Source organism: Perognathus longimembris, chromosome 6 (genome assembly GCF_023159225.1).
Source record: "Perognathus longimembris pacificus isolate PPM17 chromosome 6, ASM2315922v1, whole genome shotgun sequence".
NCBI classification, from domain to species: domain Eukaryota; kingdom Metazoa; phylum Chordata; class Mammalia; order Rodentia; family Heteromyidae; genus Perognathus; species Perognathus longimembris.
This window is the reverse complement of record NC_063166.1, coordinates 14048088-14073168: the sequence shown is the minus strand read 5'-3', so window position 1 is coordinate 14073168 and position 25081 is coordinate 14048088. Positions and strand designations below refer to the sequence as shown.

The 25081-nt window shown below is 51.2% G+C and overlaps 3 protein-coding genes and 1 non-coding gene across 4 annotated transcripts in view; 3 read left to right on the top strand and 1 right to left on the bottom strand.

Moving 5' to 3' along the window:
• Nucleotides 1-10347, bottom strand: part of Ncr3 (natural cytotoxicity triggering receptor 3) — a 22435-nt gene extending 12088 nt beyond the window's left edge. Inside the window, exon 1 of the mRNA XM_048348188.1 lies at nt 8912-10347. Coding sequence (XP_048204145.1) covers nt 8912-9026 — 115 coding nt within the window. The 5' untranslated portion in view covers nt 9027-10347. The remainder of the gene's footprint in view (nt 1-8911) is intronic.
• Nucleotides 4462-6323, top strand: Aif1 (allograft inflammatory factor 1). Its single transcript, XM_048348197.1, has 6 exons — nt 4462-4590; nt 4739-4800; nt 4890-4956; nt 5304-5345; nt 5500-5662; nt 6140-6323. The coding sequence occupies exons 1-6, from the start codon at nt 4566-4568 to the stop codon at nt 6222-6224; spliced, it is 444 nt and encodes a 147-aa protein (XP_048204154.1). The 5' UTR covers nt 4462-4565; the 3' UTR covers nt 6225-6323.
• Prrc2a (proline rich coiled-coil 2A) lies at nt 8367-25081 on the top strand. Its single transcript, XM_048348039.1, has 31 exons — nt 8367-8543; nt 10367-10541; nt 11060-11237; nt 11561-11660; nt 11748-11820; nt 12141-12284; nt 12439-12590; nt 12781-12860; nt 13007-13149; nt 13432-13522; nt 13627-13843; nt 14502-14982; nt 15798-15988; nt 16188-16473; nt 16915-17125; nt 17295-19148; nt 19469-19737; nt 19925-20055; nt 20731-20860; nt 20965-21050; nt 21248-21481; nt 21585-21725; nt 21843-21914; nt 22031-22198; nt 22860-22942; nt 23322-23532; nt 23848-23946; nt 24025-24237; nt 24390-24484; nt 24585-24675; nt 24770-25081. The coding sequence occupies exons 2-31, from the start codon at nt 10430-10432 to the stop codon at nt 24908-24910; spliced, it is 6477 nt and encodes a 2158-aa protein (XP_048203996.1). The 5' UTR covers nt 8367-8543; nt 10367-10429; the 3' UTR covers nt 24911-25081.
• On the top strand, nt 10729-10859 carry LOC125354018. The gene has a single exon (XR_007211410.1). It is a non-coding gene; the product is annotated as a small nucleolar RNA SNORA38 (small nucleolar RNA).

Genomic DNA, 25081 nt, shown 5'->3' with positions numbered 1-25081 from the left:
CACACAGTAGCGTTCTGGCCAATGCATTCTCTTCCCGTAGGCATATTTCATAGGCCCAGCTAACGAGCAGTCTCCCTGGAAACCACAGAAGCATAACAAGGGCCTTAGCAACACAAGCCTCTTAGAAAAGGGGCTCTAATTTCATAGGGTTTTTGCAGGTTTATTCCCTAAACCAGCTCAGCATTCTCTCCCCACCTGCTTAGCTAGATTCGAACAACCCTGACCTGGGTGACTCAGTTCTTTCCATCCTCTAAGACTAAGTAGCAGCAGCAGCAGCGGCAGCCGTGGCCCTGTTCTTGAGCTATGTCAGCACCTTCGGCGATAGCTTGGCAGCCTTGCTCCTTCAGGGCAGTGGCTCCTGAATCTCAGTGCATGTCACAACTATCTGAAGCACTTATCAGTGCTCAGAATGAGTGTGTGTCAGAAGTCTACTGTTGGGCCCCACTTCCAGTTTCCGATTCAGTTAGTCTGGGGCCTACCATGGGACTATCTAACTTGTCCATGTACTGGTGGGGGCAGATCCACATTCTGAGAACCACTGATTTAGGAGGAGATTCTGTCTCTTGTGTTTTTAGATTGAGACTGCAGCTGATTTGTCAGGAATAAATGATTCCCTTCATTTTCCAAGGTCAAAGTGGTTTCCTTGTTGTAGTCCTACAATGTATTCTTACAACTCTCTACCTGGAAGCCTGCTATGAGCTGCTATAAAGAAGCACTCGGCCTGGTGCTGCCAGTAGTTCACTCCTGTAATCCTTGCTTCTCAGGAGGCTAAGATCTGAGGATCACAGTTCAAAGCCAGTCTGAGCAGACATAGCAGACTCTTAACTCCAGTTAACCAGCAAAAAGCCAGAGTGGAGCGATGGTTCAAGTGATAAAGTGCCAGCTTTGATAGAGAAAGCTAAGGGATAGCATCTAGGTCTTGAGTTCAAGCCCCAAGATGGGCACAAACACAAAACAAAGCAAAAAAATACAGAAAAACAACTAAAGATAGTTGGTCCTAATGGTGCATACCTGCAATCCCAGATGAGGGAAGCACAGCAAGAGGAGCTAGATTTAGAGGCCAGCCTGGGCTACAGAGGGAGACCTGTCTCAACATGTTGTCCCCTCCAAAAAATAAATAAATAAAAGCAAGTGATGAAGATGAAGAGAGGGCCAGGTGCTGGTGGCTCACGCCTGTAACCCTAGCTACTCAGGAGGCTAAGATCTGATGATCACAGTTCAAAGCCAACTTAGGCAGGAAGGTCTGTGAGACTCATCTCCAATTAATCACCAGGAAACTGGAAGTGGCGCTGTGGCTCAAAGTGGTAGAGTGCTAGCCTTGAGGAAAAAAAGTTGAAGACCGACAAAAAAAAAAAGCATCTTTTGTCAGAGAGAGAGAGAGAGAGAGAGAGAGAGAGAGTGTGTGTGTACAGGCCAGAACTTGGGCTTTAACTCAGGGCCTGAGCACTGTCTCTTGGCTTTTTCAATCACAGCTGGCACTCTATCACTTGAGCCATAATTTCACTTCTAGCTTTCTGGTGGTGAACTGGAAATAAGAGTCTCATAAACTTTCCTGCATGAGCTGGCTTCAAACTGCAATTCTCAGATCTCAGCCTCCTGAGTAGCTAGGATTACAGGTGTGAGCCACTGGAACTGGGTTTACAATATTCTTTAACTACCTCTGAATTTATGTTAATAAGGTGACTTTTGGAAAGTTATCTTTCCAAAACAGGTGTGAGAGCCTTGTTATACAAGGCTTCTATGCAATTGTGTGGAACTAGCTTAGAAGGGAGAACTTTTAGCCCTACTTCCTGACCTCCAATCAGTGGCTCATAATTTAATCAGCAATCCCTGCATGGTGAACTCTCCATCAAGGCATCTCAATTGGGGAGCAGTCCTAAGGAACGAGCCCTTTAACTTTTGAGATTGGCAGACAGCATTAGAATTCAGATGTGGAACACTCGGTATCCAAACAAAGCGCTGAGCATAAAGAAAAGTGGTGTAACTTTCCTTTCGCTCACGTTTCCACACAGCTTGTTCCTGCACTGCCTCTAAATCTAATCAAATGCCACTTTTCTCAGAAAAGCCTCCCTGACTGCTCTACTCAGACCTGCCATCCATGCACAGGAGTTCTGTTCTCTTTCCCTACTTTTCCTCCACTGTCCTTAACATAGGTCTTTGTATTACTTGCTTTCCCCAATTAGACAAGCATTTTCATTCGTTTGCTTCACCAAGCCCAGAAGCATGCTTGGCATTTGACAAACATGTTGGGTGAGTTTATGACTAGAGGCATGTCCTGTCCAGCACCAGAGCACCAGCAGAGCAGGGCTGCAGACCTCACAGAAGTTGGGAAGGGAAGGCTGTAGCCATAAAGGGAAGTGTAGAAGCTAGAACCCATTCAAGCCTCACCCGGACCCCATCAGGTTAGGAAGAGCAGTGGGAAGTGAAAATCCTGCTGTGAAAGGGGAAGAGGCCAAGGGGACGGCTGCAGGCATGGGGTGCCCATCAGTGGTACAGCCCTGGCCGGTGACTCTGATCAAGGACTTTGCCATGAGGGAGATCCCGGGTCCTCACCAACCCCACAATCCAGTAGCCAAATCATGTCGGAAGGCAAGTTGTGAGAAACAGAGAAGCCACCACTTAAAAGGCCAAATTACATGTCTTTATCAGAGAGCTGGAGGACTCTTGTTTCAAAGACCAGCAGCCCTGAATGCAGTCAGCATAAAGCTTATATAGGCCCAAAACACACAAAGTATATGGAATCAAACCCAACAAGTGTTCTACATAAGCCAAACAAACCAGATGAGGACACTTAAACCCCATAGAAGAGCAAACCAATGGGGAAACAAGCAGGGGAAATCAAGGGCCAATTATCTAGGGGAGGCACAGACCCAGTCTCCTCACTTCAATCAGTAGCAAAGGGGGTATAAGGACTATAGGCAGGGAGGCATTTATCAGAGGCTCCTCACTGGCTCTGCTAAAACACACTAAATATGCATGACTGCGCATGCACATGCGCATACGCAGTCTTGCTGTTTTCTCTTTCAGTACTACTTTCAGTTCCTCCAAATAACCTAAATTTTCAAATTCCTGAGCTCTGCAGATTTCACTAATGATGGAAGAAAGATGAATGATGCTGCATCCTAAAACAGACACACCAAATTATTACATATTTCCATATTTTCAAGCACTCAGGAGCTGTCCTATGAATGAGGTTGCTCTTCTTTCCAGGTTCTGGATCCATCTTACCCAACTTCTGGAGCTGACAACACATTTTAGAACCTCTCTTCCACAGTGCAATAGTTGAGCAGTCCTGCCTCAGCTTCCCATCCTAACCCATGTGTCCACAACTCATCAAATGTGACAAAATGCAACTCTTTTTCTTTTTGCCAGTCCTGGGGCTTGAACTCAGGGCCTAGGCCCTATCCCTGAGCCTCTCTGTGCTCAAGGCTAGCACTCTACCACTTGAGCCACAGTGCTAATTCCAGCTTTTTCTGAGTAGCTTGAGATAAGAGTCTCATGGACTTTCCTGCCTAGCCTGGCTTCAAACTGCGATCCTCAGATCTTAGCCTCCTCAGAAGGTAGGATTACAGGTGTGAGCCACCAGTGCCTGGCAAAATGCAACTCTTTATAGTTACCTGACCTTGGGATCTGATCAAAAGCCATTTATTTATTTCTAAGAAAACTGCCTTCTGAAGCCTATCCTTTCCCCACAACCCCAATTGCTAAACTCTCTCTCTCTCTCTAATACCAATATTTAAACTCAGAACCTCACACTAGATTGGCTTGCTTGACTAATGTTCTAGTACTGGAGCCCTAGCCTTTTGCTGATTATTTTGGAGACGGAGTTTCTCAGACTTTACTGGCTGGTCTGGTTTTGAACTACTACTATCTTCCACATTTTGGCCTTCTGAGTAGCTAAGATTACAGGAGTGATTTCTTTTATGCACACTGGCTTCTCATGGGTAACATGAATTTTTAGTCCCAGCCACAAGGGAAGCCGAGTCAAGGGGATTACTTGAGCCCAGGAGGTTCAGCCATGGATTTTGATACATAATGAGGAACAGTCTTTGAAAAAAAAAGAAAAAAGAAAAAAAGAAAGGAATTTAGCAGTACATTATGTCATCTCCATTTTATTTATTTATTTATTTATTTATTTATTTATTTGGCCAGTCCTGGGGCTTGGACTCAGGGCCTGAGCACTGTCCCTGGCTTCTTCTTGCTCAAGGCTAGCACTCTGCCACTTGGGCCACAGTGCCACTTCTGGCCATTTTCTGTATATGTGGTGCTGGGGAATCAAACCCAGGGCCTCATGTATACGAGGCAGGCACTGTTGCCACTAGGCCATATCCCCAGCCCCCCTCCATTTTATTTTATACTTAACTCTCCCTTCTTCCTAGGCTGCTGGCGTCAGCAGAAGCTGATGGGGAAGTGAGGCCTGGGAGGTAGAGGAGGAGGGAATGAGGGGAAAGGGGAAGTGTGGGAGAATACCTCAGAGGAGACTGGTAGAAAGAAGAGCCAGCAGACAGAAAGACCCATCAGCCTGGTCCTTCTCCCTACCTACAGCCACCAGTATCTGCTGAACTATGAGCCAAACCAGGGACTTACAGGGTAGGGAGGTTGAATAGGCAGTAGGAGATCCTGGAGAAAGGCTGGGGGCAGGCTTGGGCTGAGTCAGAAGGGCAGAACTGGGGTGACCCTGGGCTGAGTGTAGAGGGAGGAGAGGAAGGGAGGGGTGATTAACCTCTGTGTCCCTCAGGAGGAAAAGCTTTTGGATTGCTGAAGGCTCAGCAGGAAGAGAGACTGGATGAGATCAACAAGGTAAAAGGAAGTACTGAGGCGCAAAGCACGGAGGACAGGCCTGGGACAGAGGGCGCCGACCCTCAACTCTCTTACCTTCCACCCAACAGCAATTCCTGGATGATCCCAAATACAGCAGTGATGAGGATTTACCCTTCAAACTGGAAACCTTCAAGAGTGAGGGAAAATTGTGGCGTGGAGTGGGGGGGGGGGTGTCTGGAGAGGGAGGGCTATGATTTCCACCAAAACCCAGAAGGGCCAGAAAAACACAAAATTGCCTACTCTGATGGGAAGAAGGGAGCCTGACTCTATTGTTCCCCTTCCATATTTCAACCCCTTTCCTGGGCTTGTCCTTTTTCAGCAGCCCCTCTATTTCCCTCCACCTCAAACCCACTTCCTCTGCTGTCCCTCCTCCCCCTTGCACACATCCCCCCCTACATTAGTCAGCTATCTCTTTCTTTCTCAGTCTCTTACCCATGACCCCTACAGCCAGCACTTACCATGTCTGCTCTCTCTTCATTCAGAGAAATACATGGAGTTTGATCTGAACGGAAATGGAGACATTGGTGAGAAAAGGGTGATTTACGGGGGTGTACAAACCTAGGCAGATGGAGGTCTTCCCTATTTACTCCATCCCCCATGCATGGGATAGGAGGAGGGGAAGTAGGAATGTGCAAGAGAAGAGAGAGAAATTCCCCCTTTTCTTTCTTTTGTTTCCAGATATCATGTCCCTGAAGCGAATGCTGGAGAAACTTGGGGTTCCTAAGACCCACCTAGAACTAAAGAAATTAATTGGAGAGGTATCCAGTGGCAGTGGGGAGACGTTCAACTATCCTGACTTCCTCAGAATGATGTTGGGCAAGAGATCAGCCATCCTAAAAATGTGAGGGTCTGGTTTTAACCTCCTCTCTATCTAACAGTTTTCTTCTCCGTCCTCAGTGCTACCCTTGTCCCTAGTTCCAACTTTCATGCATTACTCAGCATCCATTCTTGTCTCAACCCACCCCCAGTCCTGGGGCTTGAACTCAGGGCCTGGGCACTGTCCCAGAGACTCTGTGCTCAAGGCCAGCACTGTACCACTCGAGCCACTGTGTCACTTCTGGCTTTTCTGTTTATGTGGTACTAAGTAACTCATCCCAGGGCTTCATGCCTGCTAGGCAAGCACTCTACCACTAAGCCACACTCTTTCATCTTTAGAGGAACTCTCCTATGGTCTTTTTGCCATTCTCAACTTTGTCCATGGCTCTGGTTCTCTTAGTCTTCCTACCCCTATTTACCATTATCCCATCCTCTTCTAAACTCTCACAGCAGCTCATTTATTCCCTTGGGAAGTGTCCCCTGATGCCTATGTCTATTTCAGGATCCTGATGTATGAGGAAAGAGCCAAAGAACAGGAAAAGCCAACTGGTCCCCCAGCCAAGAGAGCTATCTCTGAGTTACCATAATTGGGGAATGTGAAGGGGCTTCTAATGACCCAACATGGAAAAAGAAGATGAGTTGTGAGTCAAAGTTGAACTAAATTAAATAAATTTCCCTCCTCCTCCAAATCAAATCAGTTTGGTTTTTATTTGGGGGGGGGGGGTGGACTGTTAACATTCTGGGTTTGGTTTAAAACTTGCCAGGAGTGGTGGCTCAAGCTTGTAATCCTTAGCTACTTGGGAGGCAGATATCAGGGATTTCAGCTCAAGGCTAGCCAAGTCATAAAAGTTCAAACTCCGGATCAGCCAATGGCTGGGTGCCGTGGCAAGTACCAGTCATCCGCAGGAACTCAGGGAAGCACAGGTAGAAGGATTGCAACCCAGGTCTGCCTTGGGCTGGTGGTGGGGACTCAAGGTAGAATTATTCAAGTTTTGTTTTGCTTGTCTGTGGGTCCTGGGGCTTGAACTCAGGCCCTTAGCTTATGTCCAGGCTAGTACTCATGCACTTTGAGCCACAGTACCATTTCCAGTTTTTTGGTAGTTAATTGGAGATGAGTCTCACAGACTTCCCTGTCAGGGCTAGTTTGAAAGGTGATCCTCAGATCGCAGTCTCTTGAGTAGCTAGGATTACAGGCATGAACCACTGATGCTGGGCTTATTATTTATTCAAGAACTTGAATGAACTTCTATTGAATGGATGGCTGAAACAACTAGTGTCTGAAGGTCATGGTTTAGAAGTCAGCCCAGGCTGGAAAGTCCATGAAACTCCCAAAAGCTGGAAGCAGAGGTGGGGTTCAAGTAGTGGAGAACCAGCCAAGTGAGAGTTTGAAGCTGTGTGTTCAAGCCACCAGGGTCTGGCTACAATTTTGATGGTGGGGATTAAACTCAGGGCCTTGGGCATGCTAAGCTGTACCCCCTAAGCTAATGCCCTTAACTAAGGCTAAAGTTCTTAAGTATTCCCTGAAAACTTCTCTGCTTCACTGTCCCTATTGGACAGTCCATCTAGGCACAGGCCTCCACTCAGTTGCTCACTGCACCTGAGTGCACCTCCTCCTCAAAGTTAGTACCTGAGTGCACCTTCTCCTCAAAGTTAGTAAAGTTCTAGCTAGTTCTTCACATCTAGTAGGTTTTGTTTTTGGTGGCACTGGGGTCTGGATTCAGGACTCTTGTTAGGTGGGTGTTCTACTGCTGAACCACACCTTCTAGCCCTTTTTTTTTCTTGAAGTACTTCCCCAAGCCTGGTCATATTTTTATTATCCTAACCTCTGTAACATTTTGTGCATATTTCCAGTGCTTCAAAATGTTTTACTCAGACGTGAATAGATAATAGGCCTGATGGGACCAGAGGACTCTACTATAGTCAAATACTAAGAGACAAAGTACTATTATTTCAAGAATTAAACTCACTGTTGAGAAAATACAAATTGCCCCCCAAAATCAAATATAAAAGTCATAAAAATTATAGGATATTAAATTAAATGCCTTGGTCACTACTTGCCGATAGTTTGAAGAATTGCTCGTTCCTGGTCTTTGTTCAAAAGATTTAAACTACTCAAAAAAAAAGCCTACACTGGAGTGTAGACGATACACTCCACCGGCTCCTTGGATTGGCCTACCTACACCATTTTCATGATTAAATAAATATAGGTTAGGCCTCATGGAGGCCTTCACCTCTCGAGAAAGGACGCGTGACCCGGGGTTCTCCCCGGTTTACGTAAACTCCGCCTCCCGATAGCTGGTCCTTCCCGTTCTCCCGGTTCCCGGTCTGGTCCGTTGGAAGGACTACCGGCCTTGCATCGTTTCCTTCCATTTTCAGCGTCCGGACGTCTCTCCGCTCCCATTTTTCCCAAGGACGCACGACGCAAGCCCCACCTCTTTCTCCGAGCAGTCGTGTAAATTCTGCGCCCCAACCGCCTACTAGACCGGCGCCGCAGTCCCGCCTCCTCTACGCGTCTCAACGGCCGACGCTGGAGGCCTACTTCCTCAGCCAACCGGCGTCCTAGCGCCTGTAAGTCCCTCCTCTTTATGCAAATAACCTCTGAAAGTGCACCCAGCCTTTTTTTTTTTTTGGTGGACAGCCGTAGAAGTAAAGAGGACTAGGCTAGGAAAGGCCCCGCCCTTTATGTAAATTAGGGGGCGTATCCAAAAGCAGAGGGAGGTGGGGGGGGTACTCCCGGGGGCGGCGGTTGCCCGGATGGGCCGTTAGTCGGAGCCCAGCGCGGAGTGAGCGAGGGAGACGGGAGGAGCCGAACCCGGCGCCATCCGCCGCCATCCGTCCCCGCCCCACCGCCATCCGCCCCGGGGAACCACTAAGCCCCGGTCCCGGACCCCCGCGCACCCGGCCAGGTGAGTCTGAGCGAGCCGAGCGCTGACACCCTTTTCCGGGGTGGGGGTGCCGCCGGCGGCGGCGGCGGCGGTGGCGGCGGCGGCGGTGGCGGGCCGGGGAGCGGGGGGCGGGGGAGGAGGAGAAGCTGCCATTAGCCGCCGCCATTTTGTCCTCCTGCTGCCGGCCCTGCCTGCCCCTCCCCCTCTGGTACCTCTACCCGGGACCGGCACCTTCAGCTCTTCTCCGGTTCTGCAGCCTGTCCCTGCCCACCTACCGTTCCGGCTTCTGAGGACGACCCAGCTCTTAGGCTCACAACCCCCTCTTCCCATGCTCACCCCATCTGTTGGCCCCCTCTGCGCCGTCCTGGGGTGGGCCGCGCCTGACCTACCTCCTCTTGAAGGGTCTTCTGTATTATTGGGTCCTCTTCTGTCCCCCTGCGTTATAGTTCTCCCTTCTTGGCCCTCCTCTTTGCGTCGAGGCATTCCCCTTCTGGAACCCAGCATTTTTGCCTTCTGTGTTCCCCAATCCTGTTTTGTCACTTTTTCTGTTAGTCCTGTCCCTGCCTTTCTTCCTCAACCCCCTTTTTCTTCGTGGGTTTCTTGACACTGCCTCTTTACTTTCTCCTCCTCTCTGCCATTCCTGCTACCATGTATTACTTTTAACTTGCCTTTACACTAATTACCCTTTTACTAGTTTTGGTTTATTCAATCTAGGATTTTTCTGTCCCTTTTAGATCCCTATATTCATTTTCTGACTACCTATAAATCAACCCCAGTCCTCTCATCTCTCCCTTGTCATAAAGTTCTCTCCTAATACTGGCTTTCATCCTGAACCTGCTTTCTTTCCTTCACTCTCTAACCCCTCCTCCCTCACTCTCCCTCTTAATTCCCCCCTCTCACTATTCCCACACACAAATGAATGCTTTGTTCCTCTAGAATGGATTGAGGATGGAACATTTGGTCTGCTTTTGAGAGTGGGAGCTCTTAAGGAAATGACTGCTGGACATTTTTAATGAGAATAGGAAAATTAAGTTGGTTCAGGCCCTGGCCCTCTTGTGTCTGGCCCATGGTTCTCAGGGTACCTCCTTAAAGCTTTTGTTTTTCTCAGTTCTATAGAAGGGTAACCAAAGCCCACTAGTATTTTTTCTGAAGACAGGATTGTTTCCAGGAGCCAACGATGGGGCCAGTTTAGAAAAAGATTGAGTTTTCTAAATACTGCTTGGGGTTCTGGAGCCTGGGAGTATGTAGAGTCCCTATTCCCAGGAGAGTTTCTTTGGTACCAGCTTCCAGTGTCTGGGAGCATGCTGGCAAAATCCTAAAACTCCCAGCATACCTTTCTTCAAACCTCCCCAGATGGGACTCTGGGCTGCTGGGAATGGAACTTGGGGCACAGGAGCCCTGGGGCATTATTAAGGAGCTGGTGTCTAATAAGTTGGCAACTCTCAAAGCTCTCTTCCTTATGTGGTGGAGTTGTATGCTGCTTTCTGGTTTTCTCTGGTGCTTAGACTAGACCCATTTTAATGTAGGTCTCTGAAATGATTTTGGTGGAGAGGGATTTTTACTTAAGATGCTACTACCCTTACACAGAGAGCATGGCATTTATATGAGGATATTAGATTTTTCTTTGGTTTTCCTTGTTTGGCAAGGAGGTGTCTGGAGGGAAGAGGAAATAAGGTATGTGGGCTATGGGAGCTGAGCATATAGTAGTTGCTTAAAGGGACTGGGCCAAAAGAAAAGATGAAAGGGCCCCAGATCTGGCTCCCTAATAAGAATGAAAGGAAGCTTCTAGTCTTTTGTATTTTGTAAAGGGGGCAGAGACTGAGACACCTCTGTCTGGCCCACAGGCTCCGGCACGTTTTGGGGGAGGTGCCTGCAGGACCCAACTTACTCAATGAGCTTCCAGCGCAATGTCCGATCGCTCGGGGCCGACTGCCAAGGGGAAGGATGGAAAGAAGTATTCCTCGCTCAACCTGTTTGATACGTATAAGGGCAAGTCCTTAGAGATCCAGAAACCCGCCGGTGAGGGTCGTCCTACAAGATGCTTCTAAAAGTTGAGGCTAGGCATGTTTGGGTATATAGGCCTGAAAGCTCTTTGAGGGGGAACACTATAGTAAAGATAGCAAGTGCTTAGAGGAACATTGGAGACCTCCCAGCTTTATGTTGGGACCTGAAGAGGGGATATTGGCCTCCGGGTGAATACTTGTTACCCTCCTACAAAGGCGTGTCTTTTGTTCACTGTCATTAGACACGTAAGAATTGGAGGCAAAGAAATGTGAATTTGGAGAAATCTAGGGCCAGCTTGCTCTCCGCAGGCTCCAGATCAACCATACTACATAGAAACAAAGAATGTAGGCATCTTTCCTAGTAGGGATTTCAAGGGAAGAGATGGTTTTGAAGAGAAGTTTGGAGTAGATAATAGGACATTCAGGATGTGTATGTAAATGGGGTCTGGAGTTGAAGTCTGTCAGATTTATATGATGTCTCTTAGATGTCTCTCCAATGAGACATTTTTGACCCTCTCTCCACCTTTTCTTTAGTTGCCCCTCGCCATGGCCTGCAGAGTCTCGGAAAAGTTGCCATTGCTCGGCGTATGCCACCCCCAGCCAACCTTCCAAGCCTGAAAGCCGAGAACAAAGGCAATGACCCCAATGTCTCACTAGTGCCGAAAGACGGAACAGGATGGGCAAGCAAACAGGAGCAGTCCGACCCCAAGAGGTATACAGAAGTTGTGGGAGCACCTAGGATCCATGATTGTTGAACTTTGGCATGAATTGAGACTTGGTCTAGTCCAGCCACCTAAGAGCCAGAGCTGCAGAGAGGCGCCTTTTGTACTTATTTCAGGCTTCTTGTGAGATGGCTAAAAAATGAGACCTTTAGCTTTCTGCCAGATGGAGAGAAAGCATGGAAACAATACCAATCATCCTGTTGAGGGTGGCAGTGTTATTTTGTCCTATTTGTATGCAGTAGTGGTAGGGATTAGAATACTAGGGGAGTATCTCAGACTCTGGATGACCTTCCCCATTTTACTGTCCCCTCAGTTCCGATGCCTCAACCGCTCAGCCGCCGGAATCGCAGCCACAGCCGGCTTCACAGACGCCTGCCTCCAACCAGCCGAAACGACCCCCAACAGCCCCCGAGGTACCTAATGAACTGGAGGGGTTGGGAGAAGAATGGTTTGTTGTTCTCCCACCCACATTGCCATTTATTATCTGTCTGTTTTCCCAGAACACTCCTTCCGTTCCAAGCGGAGTAAAGTCCTGGGCACAAGCCAGCGTCACCCATGGAGCCCATGGAGATGGTGAGTTCAGGGCTGCTTGGGGATCTGTATCTGGTATCTTGGGAGTCAGGAGCCCTACACTATGCCCTCAATAATAGTGTCTTTGGTTTTTTGGCTAAGTCATGGCCCATATTGAGTTTATGGGACACAGGATCAAGTTTAAAAGAATCGAGAGAGGTCCTAGAACTGACCTTGCCTCTTGGGGAATGAACACCTATTCGAAAGGGACAAATGTGAAGGCAGGAGCTTGATGACCTGGAACCTTGTAGAACCTTCCTCTTTTGTGAGTCATCCTCAATAAATGTCACTCTGTCTCTTGTTGTGTGCCCTCATCTCAACAGGTGGAAGGGCATCAAGCCTACTGTCACGATTCTCTCGAGAGGAATTTCCGACCCTGCAGGCGGCTGGCGACCAGGACAAGGCTGCCAAGGAAAGGGAGTCTGCCGAACAGTCGTCTGGGCCAGGACCAAGCCTCCGCCCCCAAAGTGAGTGGCTGCCTTTTAGCCAAGACCTTACCTTTCCATTTCAGAGCCAAGTGTTGGTTTATTTACCCCATAATTTTTAGTATGTTTGCCTCTCCTTTCTCCAATAGCATTAATCACTCCCACTTTCTCCTTTCTTCTCTTTTGCAAAATATAGATCCTACAACTTGGAGGGACGGAGGTGGGCGTGGCCCTGATGAGCTGGAGGGCCCGGACTCCAAACTTCATCATGGCCATGATCCCCGGGGGGGACTGCAGCCTTCAGGCCCACCCCAGTTCCCTCCCTATCGCGGAATGATGCCGCCCTTCGTGAGTCTGGCTATCTTGTTTTGAAGTGGTTGCACTGGAAACTAGGGTGTTAGGAATCAGAAGTTAGTCTTTGGAAGGCACAGTTAAAGCAGACATCGATGAAACAGGCTGGTGGGAGGATGATAGGCTAATAGAGTTGGCATGCTATGTTTCTGTCCCTCTGAGCAGCTACTGTTGGGCCATTTTGCAGATGTATCCCCCATATCTCCCGTTCCCTCCGCCCTATGGACCCCAGGGGCCTTACCGATACCCCACTCCTGATGGGCCCAGGTGAGCGATCCCGGTGTGGGTTTGTGGTTGGGGGCAGGGCAAGCCTGTTGAGGGAGGAGATGGTTTTCTAGCCAGGAGGTTTGTCTCGTGTGTAACTTTACAGTCTTCCCTCTTAAATCTTATTTTGTCTTTCTTTTCGTCCACAGCCGTTTCCCCCGTGTGGCGGGCCCCCGGGGCTCAGGGCCGCCAATGCGCCTAGTAGAGCCCGTGGGTCGGCCTTCTATTCTCAAAGAGGATAATCTCAAAGAATTTGACCAGTTGGACCAGGAGAATGATGATGGTTGGGCAGGTGAGTGAATGTGAAGGGTAAAATGTTTAGATTTTTAAAAGGCAGAAGTGCTGGGTCCTGTGGGAGCAAATTGGGCATAGTGGGTAGGGGGGATTGTATGAAGAAAGGTGAATTCTGGGAAAGGACTGAAAGGAGTTTTGTTGACCCAGACTTCAGAGGAAAGGGTCAGCATGAGTACTAATGCATCCTATTATGTGCTTCCTGTCACTTCCTCTATAAGTGAGAAGGTGTCTCTGATTGGCAAGCTGAATGCTTAGGTTACTAATCATTGTTTCCCCTCAGGAGCCCATGAAGAGGTTGACTACACTGAAAAGCTGAAGTTCAGTGATGAGGAAGATGGGCGAGACTCTGATGAAGAGGGAGCTGAGGGCCAGTGAGTTAAGCCATCAGATGTGGGGACTGTTTTTCTCATGATAATTTAATCTTAGAGGAGCTGGCTCACAGCTGAATTTAATTCCACTGTTGATCTGCTCACAGCAAGGATTCTCAATCAGCTGCTGGTGAGGAACGGCCCCCTGAAGCAGATGGCAAAAAGGGCACTTCCCCTGGCAGCGAACCGCCCCCTCCCAAGACGGCCTGGGCAGAGACCTCTCGGCCTTCAGAGACAGAGTTGGGGCCTCCTGCCCCAAAGCCTCCCCCACCCCCACCTCACCGGGGCCCCGCCGGGAACTGGGGCCCCCCTGGGGACTACCCAGTGAGTGTCTATAATGAGGGGTTGAGAGGGTCCAGTTGTGGGAGGTGTTAGCTGAGTAACTGAAGTAGTAGTAGTAGTAATGGAAAGCTGTGAGAGAGGGAGAGAGCACCAGTGAGTGCGGGGGGTTCCATGAAGTATAGAAGGTGTTTTTGTTGTTTACTTTTCCTGGTTCTGGGGCTTGGACTTGGGACTTAGGGCTGTTCCCGGGCTTTTTTTTGCTCAAGGTTAGTGCTGTACCACTTAGAGACACAGTGCCAGTTTTCTGGTGGTTAATTGGAGATAAGAATCTCATGGAGTTTTTTGCCTGGGTTGGCTTTGAAAGGTGATCCTCAGATCTCAGCCTCCTGAGTAGCTAGGATTACAGGCGTGAGCCACCAGCACCTGGCTGAAGTATAGGAGTTTATAGCACCTCTGAAAAGCTAGGAACATCTTTGATACCAGGGGAGTCTGGGAGATAATTGGGAGGCTGAATAAAAGTCCTTTGTGTTTGCAAAGGGACCTATGGTCTTCTGAGGATTAGGAGAGAAAAAGATGAGGGGGAGGTTGTCTTCATACATAGTTCAACACCAAGGCCTGGTCCTTGTATCTATAGCTAGAGACAATTGGTTAGGCTGTGAATGAGATGACTGACTGACATCCCTTGTCTGCCTGTTGACAGGATCGTGGAGGTCCTCCCTGCAAGCCACCAGCACCCGAAGACGAGGACGAGGCATGGCGGCAGCGGCGGAAACAGTCTTCATCTGAGATCTCCCTAGCGGTGGAGCGGGCCCGGCGTCGCCGAGAAGAGGAAGAGCGGCGCATGCAGGAGGAGCGCCGGGCAGCCTGCGCTGAAAAGCTCAAGCGGCTTGATGAAAAGTTTGGGGCACCTGACAAACGGCTCAAAGCAGAGCCTGCAGCTCCACCTGCCCCTCCTGCCCCTCCTGCCCCAGCTCCACCACCTACAGTCCCTAAAGAACTCCCTGCACCTCCGGCTCTGCCACCAACTCCAGCCCCAACCCCAGAGAAAGATGCTGAAGAGCCAGCCCAGGTTCCTCCAGCGCAGTCCACCCCCAGCTCAGGTGTGGCTCCAGCTCCCACTCTGGTGAGCAGTGGCGGCACAACCAGTAGCACCAGCAGTGCCAGCTTCGAAGCTAGTCCAGGTATGGAGACAGTAGAATGATAATACTAGATGTAAGATCTTAGCTTGGCTTTTGAGGCTACAAAATAGTGGGAATGGGAATAAAAAGCAGAAGGCAGTTTTTGCTTTACTGAATTATCAGTCTTATGGAAAGGGTCCCATCATAGGGGTTTCAGAGATCTGAAACCTTTCTTTAAGCTGGGCACTTGTGGCTCACACCTGTAATCCTATGTACTCAGGAGGCTGACATCTTGAGGATTGTGGTTTGAAATCAGCCTGGGCAAGAAAGTGAGTGAGACACTTAGCTCTGACCACTAAAAAAGCCAAAAGTAGAGCTGGAAGAAGAAAAAAAACCTCAGGGACAGCAAATCTTTCTCTCTCACACACCTTACCTTTCATTGGGGGGTGGGGAGGCAGTCCTGGGCCTTGAATTCAGGGCCTGAGCACTGTCCCTGGCTTCATTTTGCTCAAGGCTAGCTAGCACTCTGCCAACTTGAGCCATAGTGCCACTTCTGGCCTTTTTTTCTATATATGTGGTACTGAGGACTCAAACCCAGAGCTTCGTGTATATGAGACAAGCACTCTTGCCACTAGGCCATATTCCCAGTCCCTACCTTTCTGTAGGCCTAGAACAGGAGCAAGACTGAAGGAAGTGCTTGAGGAGGGAGTCTCACAGGAAATTAATACTAGTATCTTTGGCTCTGGAAGCCATGGGTTTTATGGTCTCACAGGAATGGCTTCAGTACAGGAGATGTACAATTGAGCCCTTTAATGACAGCATGGATTCCTGTGTGGTATATATCTTAATAGACTAGGGAACTGTTTTCTTCAATGCAGTGGAGCCCCAGCTGCCTTCAAAAGAGGGTCCTGAGCCACCAGAAGAGGTTCCTCCACCTTCCACACCTCCAGCCCCAAAGGTGGAATCTAAGGGTGATGGGGTTGGGCCTACTCGACAGCCCCCCAGTCAAAGCTTGGGTTACCCCAAATATCAGAAGTCGTTGCCTCCTCGTTTCCAGAGGCAGCAACAGGTGAGATCTAGTTACTTTCCCCCTTTTTATGGGCTGCTGCTTTCTCTGCTTTGAGTATCCTTTCCGTGTTGTTCTCTGGGCGTTTCTGCCTCTGTCTTACTCTGTCACTGTAATTTCCATCTAGTCCAGGTTTTCTGTCATATTTGTGCTGATTTCCCTTTTGTGGGACTCAACGACTTCTGTCTTTTGTTCTTTCCAGGAACAGCTCCTGAAGCAGCAGCAACAGCAGCAGCAGCAAGGCTCCGCCCCTCCTGCCCCAGTGCCCCCGTCACCACCACAACCTGTGACCCTGGGAGCTGTGCCAGCTCCACAGGCTCCCCCCCCACCCCCAAAAGCCCTGTACCCAGGTGCCCTGGGCCGGCCCCCACCCATGCCCCCAATGAATTTTGATCCCCGCTGGATGATGATTCCTCCATATGTGGACCCTCGGCTCCTCCAGGGTCGGCCCCCTCTGGACTTCTACCCTCCTGGTGTGCATCCTTCTGGTAAGCAGCTGTGGGGTGAATGGCCATAGGTGACGAATTGCCAAGGGAACAGAGTGTCCTTCATTGGTCAGGATTTATTTGGGGGATTGTTTCATAGGAAAACCATGTGCTGTTTTATTTTTGTTTATTTGTTTTGTTTTTGTTGCCAGTCCTGGGTCTGAGCACTGTCTCTGGCTTCTTTTTACTCAAGGCTAGCACTCTACCTCTTGAGCCATAGCACCACTTCTGGTCTTTTCTGTTTACGTGGTGCTGAGGACTTGAACCCAGGGCTTCATGTATACGAGGCAAGCACTTTACCACTAGGCCATATTCCCAGTCCCCCAAGTGCTGGTTCAGAAGAGCAGTTAAGGCACAGACTTGGTAGCAACAAGAGGTGCCACTTGGACAGAGACGAAGGCTGGAATGCCTAGGACATAGGATTGTTTTTCTTTGTTTCCTCAGGCCTAGTTCCCCGGGAGCGCTCAGACAGTGGGGGTTCAAGCTCAGAGCCATTTGAGCGCCATGCACCCCCCCTGTTACGGGATCGGGGCACCCCACCGGTGGATCCAAAGTTGGCCTGGGTAGGAGATGTCTTCACCACCACACCAACTGACCCTCGCCCACTCACCTCACCGCTGCGCCAGGTTGCAGATGAAGAGGAAAAAGGGATGAGGTGAGTCTTGGTACTGAGGAAATGAGAGTAGGAACTGTGGATTAACGATGGTAGGTGTGAACATAAAACAAGCATCTAGACAGTTCATGCTTGTTTTCTTTCTTTACCTAGTTTCACATCTCGACTGGAGACAGGAGATGCTTTCATTCTTTTCTGTCTCCCTCTTTAGGAGCGAGACTCCTCCAGTACCTGCCCCACCACCCTATCTGGCCAGTTATCCAGGCTTTCCAGAGAATGGAGCCCCTGGACCCCCAATTTCTCGCTTCCCTCTGGAGGAACCAGCTGCCCCAGGGCCCCGTCCAGTCCCCTGGCCTCCAGGCAGTGATGAAGCTGCCAAGCTACAAGCTCCACAACCCAAGAAGGAGTCCCCCAAGGAGGAAACTCCACAGCTAACTGGGCCAGAAACAGGCCGCAAGCCTGCCCGTGGAAGCGGCCAAGGGCCTCCACCACCCCGCAGAGAGAGCCGCACTGAGACCCGATGGGGCCCCCGCCCAGGTAGCAGTCGTCGTGGAATCCCTCCAGAGGAGCCAGGGGTCCCTCCTCGCCGGGCAGGGCCTATAAAGAAACCACCTCAACCTGTAAAAGTTGAAGAGCTGCCTCCTAAGCCCTTGGAACAGGGTGATGAGACCCCCAAGGTCCCAAAGCCAGATCCACTCAAGACAGCCAAGAGCAAGATGGGCCCTAAGGAGACCCCACCCAGTGGAAATCTTTCTCCTGCACCAAGGCTTCGGAGGGACTATTCATATGAAAGAGTGGGTCCCACCTCTTGCAGAGGTCGGGGCCGAGGAGAGTATTTTGCCAGAGGGAGGGGTTTTCGGGGTACCTATGGGGGCCGGGGCCGGGGAGCCCGAAGTCGGGAGTTCCGAAGTTACAGAGAATTTCGTGGAGACGATGGGCGCGGAGGTGGGCCAGGAGGACCAAATCACCCCCCTGCCCCCCGAGGCCGCACTGCCAGCGAGACGCGAAGTGAGGGTTCCGAGTATGAAGAAATCCCTAAGCGGCGCCGGCAGCGTGGCTCAGAGACGGGCAGCGAGACCCATGAGAGCGACCTGGCCCCCTCAGACAAAGAGGCCCCGCCGCCTAAGGAAGGAGGGCTCCCCCAGGCCCCTCCTGCTCCCCCTCCACCGGGAGCTCCTCCTTCACCCGCTCCAGCCCGCTTTTCCACAGCCCGGGGTGGCCGAGTGTTCACTCCAAGAGGGGTGCCGTCTCGGAGGGGCAGAGGGGGAGGGCGGCCCCCTCCTACTGTGTGCCCAGGCTGGAGCCCGCCAACCAAATCCCTGGTTCCAAAGAAACCTCCAGCAGGTCCTCTGCCCCCAAGTAAGGAGCCTTTGAAAGAAAAACTGATGGCAGGGCCCATGTCTCCCCTGGCCCGGGGAGGCAGCAATGGAGGAGGCAACATGGGTATTGGTGTGGAAGATGGAGAGCGACCGCGAAGACGACGACATGGGAGAGCTCAGCAGCAGGACAAGCCACCTCGTTTCCGGAGGCTGAAACAGGAACGAGAGAATGCTGCCAGAGTGGTGGAGAGCAAGCCCCCATCCTTAACCCTACCAGCCTCCACCCCTGGGCCCGAGGAGGCCCCGGCAGCCGTCCCAGTGCCCCCACCGCCTCGAAGGGCAGCCGCCAAGTCTCCTGACCTATCAAACCAGAACTCGGACCAAGCCAACGAGGAGTGGGAGACTGCATCGGAGAGCAGTGACTTTGCCAGTGAACGCCGGGGCGACAAAGAAGCTCCCCCACCAGCACTGATGACACCCAAAGCTGTGGGAACTGGGGGCGGCACCGGGGGGTCTGGACCAGGCATTTCAACTATGTCTCGTGGAGATCTGAGCCAGAGAGCCAAGGATCTGAGCAAGCGGAGCTTCTCCAGCCAGCGGCCAGGCATGGATCGGCAGAACCGCCGCCCAGGCCCCGGGAGCAAGGCTGGAGGTGGTGGCGGTGGAGGTGGTGGCGGGGGTCCTGGGGGAAGGACTGGCCCAGGACGAGGGGACAAGAGGAGCTGGCCCTCACCAAAGAACCGAAGGTGGGTAGGGAGTGAACTTGCTTATTAAGGTTTAAACAGTGAGGGAGGAAATAGGGTTGTGTGGCAGGGTGTCATAGATCTGAAGGCACGGGCTCCTTAGAAATGCACTGGGGTTCCCCTAGTTTGCTAAGTGCTAGGACCCCCTTATATGGCTTACCGCAGGAACTGCGTAAGTAAAGGTCCTTAGGAGGAGTCAAAAGAGCATGTGAATTTTTTGAATGAGAATTGGTTGTTTCGGGGAGCAGTGGAAAATGTGCTTGACTTGTGGGGAGTGACTAACGGTTTCGTGAGCCTTGGAGCTGATGCTCTGCTTTCTTCAGCCGTCCTCCAGAGGAGCGTCCCCCGGGGCTTCCCCTGCCTCCCCCGCCCCCCAGCAGTTCTGCTGTCTTCCGCCTGGACCAAGTTATCCACAGCAACCCTGCTGGCATCCAACAGGCTCTGGCCCAGCTTAGCAGTCGCCAAGGAAGTGTAACTGCACCAGGGGGGCACCCACGGCCCAAGCCTGGGCCTCCCCAAGCCCCTCAGGGCTCCTCCCCTCGGCCCCCAACCCGATACGACTCCCAGAGAGCCAACAATGGCACCAGCTCTGGTAAGCCGGGGAAGGTGTTGTAGGAATTCCTCCATCTCCAAAGAATGTTAGTGGGGGAGCAGCAGCAGTACCACCTCAAGGCTGGTGGGGGCCAATGAGCAAGGCTAGAATTGGGGTTGGAGTAGGGAGGAGAGCTCTAGTCAGTGATAGAGCTGTGTGGGTGCTGACAGTTTCCTATTTTTCCCAGACGCTCACTTGGAGGAGCCAGGGCCCATGGTGAGGGGGATGAGCGGAACTCCCCGGGACTCGCCTGGGGTTAATCCCTTTCCCCCAAAACGGCGGGAGCGGCCCCCCCGAAAGCCAGAGCTACTGCAGGAGGTGAGCAATGGGACTGGAGGTTGGGCTTCATTGTACTCACACTTTTTTTCACTTTTAAATTGTGAGTTAACATATATCTGTGATGCGGAGTTCATTGTATTAATTCCTTATGTACATGTCAGGTACTGTAAATAAAAGCACTTCTCTCCACCACATTCCCATTGCTCCCTCTTGCTGGGTTTGGTGGGTTTCATGTGTGTGTGTGTGCGTGTGTAACCTTTCAGTCCTCTTCAGCCTTCAGTGTCCTTGCCTTATCATTTTTGCCCTCACTCTTTTTTTTTTTTTTTTGGCCAGTCCTGGGGCTTGAACTCAGGGCTTAAGCACTGTCTCTGGCTTCTTTTGCTCAAGGCTAGCACTCTGCCACTTGAGCCGCAGCGCCACTTCCAACTTTTTCTGCTTATGTGATGCTGAAGACTCGAACCCAGGGTTTCATGCATGCTAGGCAAGCACTCTGCTGCTAAGCCACATTCCCACCTCCCCCACTGACTTTTGAAGGTTTTCTGTTCTCTTCACCGTTTGCTTTTCCTCTCATCATGTGTTCTCAAAGTTCTTACTAGTGTCCATTTTATCGCTTATTACTTCCTTAGTGCTACCACACCCCACCACATCTCAGCTTTCTCCATCCTCACTTGCCGCCTAATTTGTGTTTTGTCCTTTGGCTTTTCTCACCTCTAGGAGTCTTTGCAGTCTTCACATAGCTCTGGATTCTTGGGCTCTAAGCCGGAGGTCCCAGGCACTCAGGGAGAATCGAGAGATGCAGGCCCAGAGGCCCTGACCCCCCACATCTGGAATCATTTACATAATGGTGAGTAAATCTCAGTGGAGGGAAGGAATGGTGAGGTTTGGAGTGGGGTGGGCTTTCGACTTCTCTCGACGCCTCCATCCGTCCTGATTGGTGCTCGCCTGCAGCTACTAGCCGGAAGAGTTACCAGCCTGGCTCCATGGAGCCCTGGATGGAGCCTCTGAGTCCATTCGAGGATGTGGCTGGCACGGAGGTGAGCGAGGACAGGAGGAGGGTGCAGCCGAGCTGGGATACTTTCAAACACTGCTCCTACTTTTCCTCCTGTTCTGGGTCATGTCTGGGGCTAGTTTTACATGAATGTCTCCTTCATTTTGTCTGTATATGTGCATCAGTCAGGTATTGGGGTGCTTTCTCCCCCAACTTAACTAGCTCCTTCTCCACTCCTCTCAGATGAGTCAGTCTGACAGTGGGGTGGACCTGAGTGGGGATTCTCAGGTGTCATCAGGTCCCTGCAGCCAGCGAAGTTCCCCTGATGGAGGACTCAAGGGGGCAGCAGAGGGACCCCCCAAGCGGCCTGGAGGCCCCTCACCCCTGAATGCAGTTCCTGGTGAGGGTCCACCTGGCTCTGAACCCTCTGAACCTCCTAGGAGACGGCCAGCTGTGTCCAGTGAAGGGGATAGAAAGGTAAACAGGAATAAGAGGAATCTCATGGCCTCCCTAGTTCTGTACCTTTGCTTCACCTGGGCTTCCTTTTCTTCCCAACTCCACCTTCCTGTTTCCCACCCAGGAGCTGCCCCGGGAGCAGCCTCTGCCCCCTGGTCCCATAGGCACAGAGCGATCGCAGCGTGCAGAGCGAGGCCCAGAGCCGGGCCCCCTCCGGCCAGCCCATCGCCCTGGCCCTCCAGTCCAGTTTGGCACCAATGACAAGGTCTGCATGGGCTGCATCTGAGTATCCTGGGTTGGAGAGAAGGGATGGGCTGTAGGTGGGACACCGAGGACACAGACCTGAATCATGGGACCATCTCTTCCCACATCACTGTCACAGGACTCAGACTTGCGCCTAGTGGTAGGAGACAGTTTAAAAGCAGAAAAGGAGCTAACAGCATCAGTCACTGAGGTAGGTGGAGAATGAGAGTTGGGTGGGAAGGCCAGAAATGTCTAGAAAAGACTGATGGGAGTGACATAGGCTTCCAGGTGTCAGACGTCAGTCTTGACAAGTCTTTTTCCACCCAGGCCATTCCCATATCCCGAGAGTGGGAGCTACTCCCCAGTGCTTCTGCTGCAGCTGAGCCGCAATCCAAGAGTGTGGGCTCTGGGCATTGTGGCCCGGAGGCCAGCTCCTCAGGCCAGCGCCTCTACCCAGAGGTCTTCTACGGCAGCCCAGGGCCTCCCAGTTCCCAGGTACGCCTTACTTTCCATCTTGTGCCACTTGAGTAATGAATAAAAAATAAAAATCCTCTGTCGCTTAAATAAACTGAAGAAACCTCATTCCTTATTTTTCATCTCATGCCATTTGAGTAATGAAAAATAAAAGAATTAAAAATAAAAAGGTTACTGTCACTTAAAATGAACTTTAAGCCTTTTTTGGGGGGGTCATTGTTTTTTGTTTTTACTACAGTAGATAAGGATGAGTTAGGTGGCAGGTTTGACTTTTCATCACTGGATAAAATCCTCAGGAAAACAAGGGAGGAGAAACTCATTTTTCATGGTTTTAAAGGTTCCATTCTGTGTGGCAGGGAAGGGGATGGTGCAACAGAGCACCTCTCATGAAGATCAAAAACAAAATGCCTGCAGTGGCGGGGTTTTCTCCTTTCATTGCAGCCAGGTCTCTGTCCTGTAGGAGATGGTGTCACCCACATTCAGGGCAGGTCTTAGCTAATCTGTAAATGCCCTCACTGAATACCCGGGGTGTGCTTCCCTGCTCTGTTAGGTACTTGCCAATCCAATCAAGTAGACAAGATTAGCTGTCACTCGTGTGAGGGATGCATCTCACGGCTTTTGTATACTGGGCATGTACTCTACCACTGAGCTCAATGATTTCAAACTTGCTTTTCTTTTGTAGGTCTCTGGGGGGGCCATGGACACTCAGCTACATCCAAACAGTGGAGGCTACCGCCCTGGGACACCCTCACTACACCCTTACAGGTAAAATGAGATGCCTGTGGATATCAGAAGGAATACAGATAAGTTTTAGAGGAATCGGGAAAGAGTTTTAAGGTACCAAAAGCTAGTGGCCTTAAGCATTGTTCATGCTAAATAAAAAAGTAAATAACTGGGGCTGGGGATATGGCCTAGTGGCAAGAGTGCTTGCCTCTTACACATGAAGCCCTGGGTTCGATTCCCCAGCACCACATATATAGAAAACGGCCAGAAGGGGTGCTGTGGCTCAAGTGGCAGAGTGCTAGCCTTGAGCAAAAAGAAGCCAGGGACAGTGCTCAGGCCCTGAGTCCAAGCCCCAGGACTGGCAAAAAAAAAAAAAAAAGTAAATAACTGGCTTCTTGACACATCTCCAATTTCTTTTCAGGTCACAACCCCTCTATCTGCCCCCTGGCCCAGCTCCTCCTTCAGCGCTGCTCTCTGGGGTAGCTCTCAAGGGCCAGTTTTTGGATTTCTCAGCACTGCAAGCCACAGAGCTGGGGAAGTTGCCAGCTGGTGGAGTTCTCTACCCTCCGCCTTCCTTCCTCTATTCTCCAGCTTTCTGCCCCAGCCCTTTGCCTGAGCCACCCTTGCTTCAGGTAATTAGAGGAGGGCAGCTGCAGGGGATGGGAAAGAATGCCCCACACTGGTGGCTCACACCTGTAATCCTAGCTACTCAGGAGGCTGAGATCTGAGGATCACGGCTCAAAGCCAGCCCCGGGCAGGAAAGTCATCTCCAGTTAACCACCAGAAAACCAGAAGTGGCTCTGTGGCTCAAAGTGGTAGAGTGCTAGGAGCAAAAGAGCTCAGGGGCAGTGCTCAAGCCCCAAGGTCAAGCCAAGCCCTGTGATACACACACACAACGCACGCACGCACAAGGGGAAAGCAGTCAGCCTTTTCTCATTCCCTAACAGGTACGCCAAGATCTGCCATCCCCTTCTGATTTTTACTCGACTCCTCTGCAGCCTGGTGGACAAAGTGGCTTCCTTCCTTCAGGGGCCCCTGCCCAGCAGGTACCTTGTTTCCCTTTCCCTTCATTCCCCCTGCCAGTTTCTTCCTGCCTCTCATGCTCATTTGGATGTCTCTCACAGATGCTTCTACCCATGGTAGACTCACAGCTGCCTGTGGTCAACTTCGGCTCCTTGCCACCAGCACCACCTCCTGCCCCACCCCCCCTCTCTCTGTTACCCGTGGGCCCTGCTCTGCAGCCCCCCAGCCTGGCTGTGCGGCCTCCTCCTGCTCCTGCTACTCGGGTGCTGCCTTCACCTGCCAGGCCCTTTCCCCCAAACTTGGGGCGAGCTGAGGTACTCAAGATGCTAGAGATCCCGTAGCTCAAGATGAGTTCGGGGAGGGAGCTGGGGAGGCAGAAGGTCTGGAGTTGAAGGCCAGCCCTGGGCAAGGGGGCGGGAATGTGAACAAAGTGGGTAGCGCGAGCTCTCAAGGTTTTCTTGTTCAGCTACACCCAGTGGAACTGAAGCCGTTCCAAGATTACCGAAAGCTGAGCAGCAACCTTGGGGGCCCTGGATCATCACGTACACCCCCAGCTGGAAGGTAAACTGAATAGAGCTGCTGCAGAAGGGCTTTTCAAAAGCTACTGTTGTTCCAGGAGCAGGTCCAAGACTTGCCTTCACACACCTTGCTTCCTCCTCAGGTCCTTCTCTGGTCTCAACTCCCGGCTCAAGGCCCCCCCTTCCACTTACAGCGGAGTGTTCCGCACCCAGCGCATTGACCTCTACCAGCCGGTGAGGAGAAACTCGGGGCTCCAGATGCAGAAGTGGACGCCTGAGTTCTTGACAAGTACCGCAATTTACTTTGCCATATGTACCTGTCCCTTAGGCGGCCCCACCAGATGCTCTGCGATGGATGCCGAAGCCTTGGGAGAGGACGGGGCCACCTTCCCGAGAAGGGCCTTCCCGGAGGGCAGAGGAGCCTGGGTCCCGAGCCGAAAAGGAACCTGGATTGCCCCCACCCCGCTGAGGGAGGTCCCCACCCCCACCCCCGGGGCTTGTATATAGATTATAAATATATAAGGGGGAAAGGGGTGGGTGGGGAGGGGTTGTGGGGCTGGGGCCTCACTTTCCCTCCTCCCCCTTCCTCTGATCCCCTATCCCTGGGGCCGTTTGTTAAAAAAGAATAATAAAAGGATTT

Coding starts and splice junctions, on each gene's coding strand:
- Aif1 (XM_048348197.1), top strand. CDS start 4,566: ATGAGCCAAACCAGGGACTTACAGG. Junction 4,801..4,889: donor GACTGGATGAGATCAACAAG/GTAAAAGGAAGT, acceptor TCCACCCAACAG/CAATTCCTGGATGATCCCAA. Junction 4,957..5,303: donor CAAACTGGAAACCTTCAAGA/GTGAGGGAAAAT, acceptor CTCTTCATTCAG/AGAAATACATGGAGTTTGAT.
- Prrc2a (XM_048348039.1), top strand. CDS start 10,430: ATGTCCGATCGCTCGGGGCCGACTGCCAAGGGGAAGGATGGAAAGAAG. Junction 13,523..13,626: donor GAAGAGGGAGCTGAGGGCCA/GTGAGTTAAGCC, acceptor ATCTGCTCACAG/CAAGGATTCTCAATCAGCTG. Junction 24,238..24,389: donor CAAACTTGGGGCGAGCTGAG/GTACTCAAGATG, acceptor TTTCTTGTTCAG/CTACACCCAGTGGAACTGAA.